Source organism: Scomber japonicus, chromosome 1 (genome assembly GCF_027409825.1).
Source record: "Scomber japonicus isolate fScoJap1 chromosome 1, fScoJap1.pri, whole genome shotgun sequence".
Lineage (NCBI taxonomy): Eukaryota > Metazoa > Chordata > Actinopteri > Scombriformes > Scombridae > Scomber > Scomber japonicus.
Window position 1 is genome coordinate 17538127 of NC_070578.1, and position 11799 is coordinate 17549925.

Consider the following 11799-nt stretch of genomic DNA (forward strand, 5'->3'; position numbering starts at 1 on the left):
CTATCAGGTAGACATTAAAGCCAGCAAACACAACCGCTTTAAGCTTCCTTTCCTCCCAACATCTATGCACTACTTCAACAATCAACTCAAGCCTTATTTATGTAGTACCTAATAACTAAGGAGGCACTGTTGAATTTGTGGTTTTATAGTTTTTATGACTTTATTCCTTATTTTTACTATGTTTATGTATTTATATATTTAATCTCATAACAAGGCACATGTAACATTTTACACTATTCTAGTTTGTTGTAATTAATTATTGTATCTTTGGTGTACCACTGTGCTGTTTGTTCATTTTGTTGTATTTAAGTTGATTCCAGCTGTGCGTAGGACTATCAAATATGCTCTTTGGTACTGTTGCCCAAGCCAAACTCCCCCACTGGGACAGTAAAGTGTATCTTATCTTAAAAGGTTTGCCCCGAGACCTAATTGAGATTGTATTTTATTTTGCAGCAGCCTATCTGAAATTAGTTTTTAGGAGACAGGTAGGTTGATTTAGATGAGACTGTCAACCTGCTGGTAAAGAGGAAAATATACTTGACAGAGTGCAATAACCAATCAAAAGCAAGTGACAAGGGACGTAACCAATCAGGAGCAAACCCGCCCACAGGTTGAATAGCCTATTAGGTTTGTTTATTCGTTTGCAGTCAAAAACGCTCTATCCCCCCCCCCCTTCTGTCTCTCTCTCTCTCTCTCTCTCTCTCTTTCTCTCTCTCTCTCACACACACACACACACACACACACACACACACACACACACACACACACACATCGTGATGTCATTTGAAGGGGAGTTTGGGACGGGTCTGGGTCTGGGACAGGCTGTTACAGACGGTCGTGTGTTAATTGAATCGCTGCTCCTTTATACTTAAGTCAGTTACCATGGAGTTGAACACTGACACAGCCGGAGTTAAAACTTTGGTCATTTAACTATGGAAACTAAAGACAGCGGACAACAGGAAAGTCAGTGGACAACCCTGGCAGATAACGGAAGAATGGACGATGTGAAAACTGGCCCTCACCAGGACTGAGTCTCCTCCCCGGGTCTCCTCCACCTTTATGTCCCCCTCCTCCTCTCCGTGCCAGATGCCTCCGCGGGGAGACGGGGGCTACAAGCCGGCAGCGGTGTCCCCTGCTCCGCCTGTCCCGCCGAGGAGGGTCCGGAGCCGGGACAGGGGCTCCGGCAGGACGCGGCGGTCCGGGGCAGGAGCAGCGGAGAGGCGGGTTAAGTGTGTGCTGGTGGGGGACGGAGCTGTGGGGAAAACCAGCCTGGTGGTCAGCTACACCACTAATGGGTATCCCACCGAGTACGTCCCGACAGCGTTTGACAACTTCTCAGGTAAAAAAGGATGTAGAGGACAGTGTTTTATTTATCTACTAGTGGGATGTTCACAGCTGTTTAACACGTTTATATGAATTACTGAACAACTATCGGCTGTCAAATAGTTGGCCCATATCAAATAGGTAGGATGTCAGTTTTACTCTTTTTTAATAGTCTGTCAAGTTTAGAAAGCCAATCATTAGATAGGCCTAATGTTTCTGTGAAGTTGTAAAATGATCAATAATCAAATCAAATATAATTAAATAATCAAATAGATTAGGTCGATCAAATAGATCGAATAGATCGACCTAATTTACTGTTTTCACTTATAATGAGTTAACTGTCAGTTGTCTTTATCAAAAAATTTCCATATGGGCGTTGTTAATGTTTTCATTGAATAGGTAGCCTACACTGTGGCTCATGGTGTGTGTGTGTGTGTGTGTGTGTGTGTGTGTGTGTGTGTGTGTGTAGCGGTGGTATCAGTGGATGGGCAGCCAGTCAAACTACAACTATGTGACACAGCTGGACAGGTCAGTGATCTCTCTCTCTCTCTCTCTTTCACACACACACACACACACACACACACACACACACACACACTAATTCCTGTTGTAGTTTTATTTGTATCAGGAACAATGCCTTTGACAAAGAGAGGAAGGGAGGACAATGTATCTTTCTTTTTCTTTTTCTTTTGTAATCTAACTGAGCTTTCTATATTTGGAAAAAAAACTTTTTTTGTCCCCAGCACTGATTTGTTAACAGACATTTATTATATTATTATAGGGCTCCTTGGTGCTCCAGGCATTGATTCACCAACCATGATGCCCCTGGTTAAGTCTGGCGGTTGCATCTATCCCCTTGTTTCCTGCTGTCTGTCTACTGTCAGCTTTCCAAAATAAAACAATTTAGAAGGCTGAAAAATGCTGCAAATGCTTTTAAAGTTCTTACATAAATACATTTAAGTTCTCATAATCTCTCCATCTAGATTTGATTCATATAACAGAAGACATCAGGGATCCAATGAAACATTTAATCTATTTCAGATTAATAGATCACATGTTTTTACAATGGATATCTCTATTGGATTTTGTCTGGGATATTTTTCCGTTCATGTCTGGTAGATCTTTCCCAGGAACAATTCTCGTGCACACAGGAAATGACGCTATTACGTCTACACTTGCAGCAGTGGACTCAATGAATGACTAGACACAGAGCTGCAAAAACAACTGCAAAACAAACAAGGAAACCAGCACACATTATACAAACATACACAATCACTGCCTCTCTTTGGTGTGTACAGAATGTCACTTTGGATGAGAATAACAGGCAAGAGGATTTTACAGAACGCAAAAATGTAATTAAAGTTCATTTGTAGGTAGTTGGCAAGATGTAAAGTGTTTAGTCTGTGAGTTTGTGAAGAAAGATACCTGAGCATAAAAATAGAGGAAATCATCCTCTATATCAGTGTGTCCTCAGATGAATGAGAAGATCACAGAGAGAGGAAGGATAGAGTGGGAGATCAAGGAAGAGACACATAGTGAGGGAAGAGGAACCAGACTTATCTTCAAACATTGTTGATCATGATTGTTGATTTTGAAGAAGGCATGAGGGCTGAAATGTCTGAATAAAAGGGAAATACATATGTTGCCAGAGTGTACAACACTTTTTTCCTGTTCTCATATCTTCAAACCTTGTTGATCATGATCGTTGATTTTGAAGAAGGCATGAGGGCCGAAATGTCTGAATAAAAGGGAAATACACATGTTGCCAGAGTGTAAAAACACTTTTTTCCTGTTGTCATATCTTCAAACCTTTTGTCTAAATGCCTTTAAAAAGCTTCATTGTGTTTTCTAAAAGCTCATTGTCTTCAATTCTCTCTCTCTCTCTCCCTCTCTCTCTCTCTCCCTCTCTTGGTCTCCCCACCCCTCCAGGATGAGTTTGACAAGCTGCGTCCTCTGTGTTACACCAGTGCAGATGTGTTCCTGCTGTGCTTCAGCGTTGTCAGTCCCGCGTCCTTTCAGAACGTTCCAGAGAAATGGGTCCCGGAGATCCGGAAACATGTCCCCTTCGCTCCACTCGTCCTGGTTGGGACGCAGTGTGACCTCCGAGAAGATGTCAAGGTGTGGCTGATGTTCTCTGTGCAGCATTTAAACACACATTAATCACGACTGCTATTTTTCTGAGATATTATTGTGTTACATAATTGAGACCTGAAGCCTCTTCAGAGTTGCAAGAAATCAGAGGGATTGCTGGAAGACACAAAGGAAATAATTGACTGTCTAGCTAGCAGAAGAGCAGAGATAATGTTCTTCACAAACAGGAGAAAGCTTATAGAGTTTCTTTCAGTGGTTGATGTGAAAGAATTAAAGGCTAGGATATAAAAACTCTCAGAAAATGTTATTGTAATGAGAAACAGATTAAAAAAACACACACATGAATCACCATTTGAGGGGGAGGAGGAATGAGCTTATACATTGTCTTACAATGGGAGAGTAAAACATTTATGAGTTATAATTTGGACAAACAAGACAAAATCACAAGACCTAAGTTACAACAGAAGTTACAGAGGTTACAAGGGCTAACCAGGATTAATAATAGTGCATGACATTACTCTGCAACAGGTCTTTTTCACAGCAAACATTTGGACTTGTCATAGTGGGAAAATCACAGGTATTGCTAATAAAATGTAACAATGGCTCTGTTCTATTCAAGTGTCAAAATACAGTATAAATAAGACTGAAGTGATGACAGTTAGCCAGCATGCACAATGCCACGACCCTGAAACTGAAGCAGCTAAATGGAATTTGTGGAAATCTCATGTGGTCAATTTACAACAAACTTAAGAAATACAGCTTTTCATGAATTGCAAATTAAAGATTGTTTGTATAAAAATCTCAATATTTAAATACTTGCATGATGTTTAATAATGTTTTAGTCCAAGGATTGATTTTTGCAACATTTTCTTTACACCGGACATGTCTTTACACAAGGAAAATGATAAGATACTCAAAATAACATACATTTTTTTCCAGGTATATCATTCCTGTATCCTTGTCTAATAGTTTTTGGAATACTTGTCTTATTCCAGATAAGTGATTAAAAGAAACTATTTAACAGTGTCGTCTCCTCTCTTTAGATTCTCATTGACCTGGCGAAGTATCGAGAACGGCCTGTGGACCCAGCCGACGCCAGGGACTGTGCGGTGGAGATTGGTGCGGTGGCCTACATGGAGTGCTCTTCCCTGACCCAAAAAAATCTGAAAGAAGTGTTTGACACAGCCATACTGGCGAGCCTGCAGAACCATAGCTCCCATAAGCCCCCAAGAGGGAAACAGAAATGTCGGAAAAAGCAAAGGCAGGCACCTGACAAGATGAAGAGTTTGTCCAAGTCATGGTGGAAAAGGTACTGCTGTGTGGCCTAGAGCAGACCTGTGATGGGTTTGGGTCTAAGACTCTGATCCTCTGCTGATTTTCTTCTAGTCTGGATTCAGCCTGGTTTCTCTTTAATGGAGCCTTATGTGGAGCAGGACCTCGACTGGAGTGTGAATGGGAACTGAAGAACGACTGTCATGGATCTAAAGTGTTTCTGTCCTTATTTGGGAGCGATGGATGAGATTCACCACTGAGTCCAGCCTGGTTGTGCTCTGGTTTAACCTGCTCTAGCTGAAAACAGCAACACTGCTGCGTCATAGAACAAACCAGATTGATCTTACATTTTGTCCTTTTTCTAACCCAGTGAGCTAATTGCAGGAGGTCACTTTGTCACCCAGAATTAAGCTGGAATTAACTGGGACTTTTTTTGGACTAGCAGAAAGACCTGTCCACGTCATGATGGATGTGATAATGCTTTTTAATGATTAGACTGGTCCAGATTTGAACAGAAACAGAAACTTCACATCTGTGTCTAACACTTGAATTGATTTGTGTTTAGTCTGATGTTCTGGTAAAAGTCTTCCCTATTTGTGAGGGATTTATGTAGCCTTGAAGGGAACGGGACCATCTACAGACACTTGATGTGACCTAAATGAAACTGCATCTAAATTTACTCCTTTTTTAAACTTGTTTCTAACTCTAGTTGGGTGTCTAATAGTCACGATTAGTCATGCTGACTAAAATAGTTTAGTAACCAAACTGTGTCTTTCTTTACACATGAACAGGAGAACGCATTTTGAATTTTGCGACCCAAACCGATTTGTTTCATCACCGGACAGAATTATAGTCAGGATTTAGTCAACAAAGAACTTATTTTTATAAACAGCTAATAATTATATCCTTGCATTTTAGACTGGATTTATTCTAGTTATGGGATTAGGTCTGACTTGGTTATAAGTGTGGTTTTCTTCATGTCTTGCCACAGTTTAGTCCAGACTGAAGCCAGACGTTGGATAAGTTCGGTGAGGCTCAGGCTTTGGTTACCGGATCGTGTCTTGTTTTAAAAAACGACAACAACAAAAAACATCTTAAAATGTGTTCACTTAGGCAAGATGTTCAAAAATCATTGGAAAATGAAACCTACCACATATTTGAATACAAGCAATGTATCTTGAATATGATAATATTCCCAGCATTATTCTGTAAGACACAAACTGTATGGAGTCGGTAACTTACTTCAAGTTTTGATTGGTGGAAGTTCATTATCCTCATATGTCCTGCATGAACGATTACACATTATGAGGTATTAATGTGGTTTGGTTGAATATAAATCTTTGTTCTGTGGTGGAGGATTGTGGCTGGCACTTGATCATAGCTGGAAAGGATGACATTTTGTTATTTTTATGTTCTGTTTTATCCCCTCTTTCACAACCATACTGTGTGCTCAAAGTAGTCTAAGATCAACAACGTCCACAAGCCGCAACATTCTCAGTACCCAAGTGAGTGTTTGTTGAGGCTTTTTGTCCACACGCAACCGAGGACTAAAACAAAGAAAAACAAGGATGTTCATGTAAACTGTTCACCCAGGAACATACATTTACAGACACAAGTTGCAAGGCTGGCACAACCTCTGTTGGTTTCAGATATTTGTGTGCTTGATGTGTGTTTGATTTATCTTACCAGACACTTAAACAGCCTTAAGTGTGGGCACTTAACAGAATTAGATCAACCAAAGTGCTCTTTGCATGTGTTTAAATTTACAAAATGGACTCTATTTGTTTGTGAAGGTTTGCGGCAAGAAAATGATTTAGAGCAAATTGAACAACGAAGATGAGTTTTTTTTCTTAGCTTTTCAATGCAACTGTATATCTAAGACTGTGAAATTTGAATTATGTACATATTCAGTGAAATATTTTCTTAGTAGTTATGAACCACAGTTTGACTCATCATGTATATTGCTTTGCATTTGTTCCCTTAATCCAAAAATATGATCTCCTGCTTTATTAGAGTGGTAACATTTCTACCACTCTGCATCCATTCTGCTTTAACAACACAGAGACATTATTGTCCGTCATATATCTACTGTGTGGTCTGTCGGTTGTACGGCAGCCTCTGCAGCCCGTCCTCTCAAACAGATTCAGCTTTAAAGCAGAAATAAAAAGGCACACTGAAACACAAAATGTGTGGCTGTCACTTAGCTGCCACACCTTCCTTTGTACATTGTAGTTACTAAACCAAGAACAAAACCTCAATAATTTCAATGTTATTTCTTTTTTTGGTGCCTGTATCTGAAAGGGTCTTTGTATGCAGTAGAAGGGAAAAAGGGTGCAACCGGTTTGCAATCTGTAATGAATTTAAATCAGCTCTGCCATGGTATATGCAGCATAATTATTCATATTGATCAGACTTAAACACAAGAAGGACTGTGTTTGGTTATATTCCTGAAAAAAAAGATCAAAGATAACCTGGCTAAGGATAAAGGTGAGGGACATCTAATTTTCCATGTGTCTAACCCAAAGCTAACAGAGCTATAACCTTTCAGCTAACAGGAGTCTCAGGATTTGGGTGAAAACCCTGTTAAATTAACTAAACACAGGCTTTTTTCAAATGTAACAAATACCAATTATTCCTAGTGTGTGGTTCAAAAAGTCAGTTCTCCTCTTGAGCTGTTGATGTGCCTTCAAATTCAGCAAATTATAATTCATTTGAAATTTGAACTGTACTGTGAAGGAAATTTGGTGGATGAGAAATACTTTTTTGTAACATTTAAGTTTATTCTAACAAAGTTAAAATTAAATAAAGATATTCACAGTTTTGGAATCCATCCTGTGTTTTCTTTAAAGTAAGTACAACGTAAAATAAAGCTGGCCTGCTCTATTACTGAGAAGGGATTGTGTATTTATAGAGTGACGCACACTTACCATTATTCTTAAAAGTTACTTACAGCTTGATATTGACATTAAAAACCAAAAATCAAAAATGTCCTTGTTTAACACAAACTGATGTTAGTGTTTACAATATTCCCACAAGACATACACTAATATGAGTATTTGCAGAGGCGTTTGCTTTGCCGAATCTAAAGACTAAAATCTCATTTAGTTATGCTGAGATTTGGCCTCAGTGTAAAGCCATGCCTCTGGGTTGGAAGACTGGCTGTTACTGGAACTGTTTGGTAGTTTTCTGCTAAAGATGTTACAACTGTGAGTGAATGGGTTCACTGTGTCGATCTTTAACTCATGATAGCAAAAGCATTGTTTCTTCCTGAGGAAAAGACATAATAAGTTGCTTGTCTTGCCATTTGTGTGCAGTCTTGGCTGATGGTGGATTTAAGTAGACTAAAGGTCATGCGAACCCTTATGATAGCTGGCATTTCCTCTGTCAGGTTTTTATCCGTCTTCCTTACTTACATTCGTGATTTATAGACAGTGTAGTGAAGTTTCTCTCCACACTGCAGGATGTGATTTGTGATTCTCACCATTCAGTCAATTAAACAAACAAATCATATCTTGCATGTTTCTGAGAGGGACGTGTTTGTTTATATTTTCACCTCTTAATCTGTCCTGTGACACCTGATGAGTTCAACTATAATCTTAACATTTTAACGTCTGTTCGGCTGCTGGTTAATCGGCTGCGCTGTATGTCCTGTATGATGATGTATGGTTTTGTAATGTAGAACAGACGGATCCCTGAAAGTGAGCTGAAGTCAATCAGAGAAGAGGCGTTGGTGCTAAATGGAGTCGATGGAGTCCTGTGTGGTAAAGTTGATGTTTTGCTGAAGGTTTCGACAGTTGATGTTACTGCTTTGTGTAAAGTCTGAAAGTCTAATTTGTTTTGCCACTAAAGGATGAGTACACAATTTTCCAAGTGTTTCTTAAAACAAATGTCAAACGCCTTAATTTGAAACACATTTTCTTGTTGTAATCATTTCTCCTCTTCATTCCGACCTTTAGCCGATCCTCTCTAATTGTGATTATAATGTAATGTTAATCACTTTGAGATAAAAATGTACTAAGAGTTTATCTGAAGATAATGTGATGACTCAGCTGTCTGAGCTATAAATGAAGTAGATATCCTCCCAAGTTTAAGTCTTGTCTCTGTACCTCGACACATTGTGTTTTCCTGCAGTGGAAGGATCCTAACAAAAAGAAGGATTGGCACTAAAAAGACTGTAATGTTGAATGATATTTACTTCAATTGACTCATTTGAATGGCTGAAGTTTCATATTAGCTTCAAATAAACTTTTAAATGCATTTTTTCTTTGGCTTCCATCACTTAAAGGGATCTTTTAATGGTCCGTCTAAACAGGAGGAACGATTACAGAAATGAAAAATCATGAACCCGTCCTTTATGAAATTCACTGGTGGCTTTTGTGAGTATGACATATGACCTGATAATGGCAATAATGGCTCCAGTTATTGTGAGTTATGTGGTGTTGAAAAGGGTTTTCACAATACCAAACATATTGCATCACAGTTGTATAGCGGATCACACTGTATTACTCTACATCATTTGTTCCACATGTACTGTAAATGTGTAAGATGTCACAGACCTAATTCCTTCTCTCATGTATGATTTGCTGCTGTGTTGTTGGAAGGAAAGTAAAGATGGACAACAATCCACATGTAGTCTGAGTTGGGGGTTATAAATATAGCCGCCTCTGCGTGTGAACGGCCTCTGCGGACTTTGCTGGGCACCACATTCCCACACAGTCCTAATTGTTGATTGCACAATAATATCCCATCAATCCCAGTGAGTTTAAACAAAACACAGACAAGCCGCCTGGGGAAATGCGTAGAATGAGACTGAATTGTTTTATTGAGGTTGAAACCCTCTAAAGAACACCTGAGCTCACTCACATGGGACACCAGCTGAGGACTTTGCTTAGAGGAAACCAACCCACTCGTCCTGTGCCAAACATCACAGTGTTTTCATTATTCTTGCATGTCAAAAAACACCATAACAGATAGTACATGGCTGTGATCTGCTCACACTGATGGTTTAACTGTCAGTCAAAAGACAATGTGTTTGTACAGAAGTTTTATACCCTGAGAATAAAGAATATTTGCTATAATACATGCTGTGTTCTGTTGATTTTGAGGTTCAGTGCTCAGCAGTGGGACGGGGAATGTGTGTGTTTAAATATAACGCCTGGACGTGTGTGACCTCTTACCTCCGCCACGTGATGAGAGCCTGCAGGCTGTAAATAAGACTTTTGTTTTAGGTTTTAAATATATACATTACATACATTTACATACATTATTTCTGTGTCCGTCCATCAACACGTTTTCACGAATTTCTCCAGAAAATCAAACATTAAATAACAGACAGCAACTGGACACAGATGCTGCAGGCCCTCATTTGAGTGGTTGCCTGATTGAACATGTTTCTTCATATTGTTATGGCTAAAATAATGTTTTGGAAATGCACTGCATGCTTTGTGATAACCAAATGCATCTACCACTCTGTGCTCAGCTGATGCACATCAGGAGAGAGAGGATGAGATATGAATGATGTTTGGGGGCATAGACACACACACACACACACACACACATACACACACACACACAAATCAAGACAAATCACACATACAAGCGCCCACAGAGTGTCGTCCAACTTCAGGCTGGATCAGTGTAAACAGACTTGCTGCTTCCAGGCCCTCATGATTATGCAACAGCTTTATTTTTATTTTGGCTGTCATGTGACATTTGGTTCGTGGCTTGTCTCTGTTCTTGGAGGCAGTGTGTGCCCTCAAATTAATCTCTCCCAGTCTCTGTCTGGGAAACAAGCTGCTTTTCTGTACACCTGGCAACACTCAGTTTGTAGTGAGAAGGGTGACTTTGTTCTGGTGAGATCAGCTGCTCAGTGAGCCGAACAGTGCCAGCTCCTGTTTGTTGATATTATTCAGCTGTTATTCTCCACCTTGAGTGAACTGGAGACTAACGGATACAAATTATAGCTTATTCACAAGAAGAAGATCGTTTTGACACGATCCTTTCAAGAACCCTAATCTAATAAGACCTGTAACTGCTGATTTTGTAATAACAGAATATTTAGTCAAAATGTGATAAAATCTCTGTAGATGTGTTGTAAATCTAATCAGGTCTATTAATGAACCATGTAATTTCACCTCACAAACACTTCAAAGTGAATAACCTGCACCTCTCAGTTTTACTAACAAATGCAGAACCAAAAGTTGATATGTTTGAGCTGCTTTTTTTTTTTTGCTGCTGCTGTTTAAATCTATATTTGATAAAATAATAATAATTTGAGATGTGTTTAACAAGCCATTATATCATATTGTTTAAGTTTTGTACTTGTTTAGGATTATATACGTGGCTTTTTGTCTTTCTCAGACTCACAATTTTGAGGGATGTAACCACAGAGAAAAGTGTGTAACATATATTGGTGTTTAGCTACTTATTCCTGCTAAATGTTACAGTCACGTGCTCCACAAGCTGCCAGCTCAGCTCTTAGGGCACTGGTTTGAGGATCGGTTCCAGCTCATTCTATAATTTTATAGCCCCTCATTCTCTCTCCATCTCGGTTTGTGTGTGTGTGTGTGTGTGTGTGTGTGTGTTACGTAACGTAAAGAGGGGTGACATCAGTGCTGACTCTTCATCAAGCAGAGCTGAAATACAATCTCCACTTTTCTAACAAGCTCTAAACCCAATCAGTGTGTATATGTGACAGCTGCTGTGTGTGTGTGTGTGTGTGTGTGTGTGTGTGTGTGTGTGTGTGTATGTGTGTGTGTGTATGTGTGTGTGTGTGTGTGTGTGTGTGTGTGTGTGTTTGAAAAAAAAAGACAGCAGTTAAAAGAAAGTGAAGAAAAGAACATTAGAGAAAAGCGACAGATGGGGAGGAGGAGAGTGAAAAACACTAACAGATAAATAAACTCATAAAGTGACAGAAAGACACATTGAAAGGCCAAGCTTCAACGGCAGTTACAACGTGTGAAGCTCCTCCTGCTTCATTAATTGGACTGACAGGCAGCTTATTCAGGAGTTAACGTAGTTTGACTCACAAATCTTGAACACATAAAACATAAACAAAATGTGTCCTGTGATGCACTTTTTTTCATTTTTTAACATTAATTCCTCTGAAATTGA

At 39.4% G+C, this 11799-nt stretch overlaps 1 protein-coding gene across 1 annotated transcript; it reads left to right on the forward strand.

The window, feature by feature from the left end:
• The first annotated feature begins 812 nt into the window (after positions 1 to 812).
• rhoua (ras homolog family member Ua) lies at positions 813 to 7489 on the forward strand. Its single transcript, XM_053336401.1, has 4 exons — positions 813 to 1339; positions 1793 to 1851; positions 3253 to 3441; positions 4458 to 7489. Exons 1-4 carry the CDS (start codon positions 1060 to 1062, stop codon positions 4740 to 4742), a joined length of 813 nt encoding a protein of 270 aa, XP_053192376.1. The 5' UTR covers positions 813 to 1059; the 3' UTR covers positions 4743 to 7489.
• The last annotated feature ends 4310 nt before the right edge of the window (positions 7490 to 11799 follow it).

Coding starts and splice junctions, on each gene's coding strand:
- rhoua (XM_053336401.1), top strand. CDS start 1,060: ATGTCCCCCTCCTCCTCTCCGTGCCAGATGCCTCCGCGGGGAGACGGG. Junction 1,340..1,792: donor AGCGTTTGACAACTTCTCAG/GTAAAAAAGGAT, acceptor GTGTGTGTGTAG/CGGTGGTATCAGTGGATGGG. Junction 1,852..3,252: donor TATGTGACACAGCTGGACAG/GTCAGTGATCTC, acceptor CCACCCCTCCAG/GATGAGTTTGACAAGCTGCG.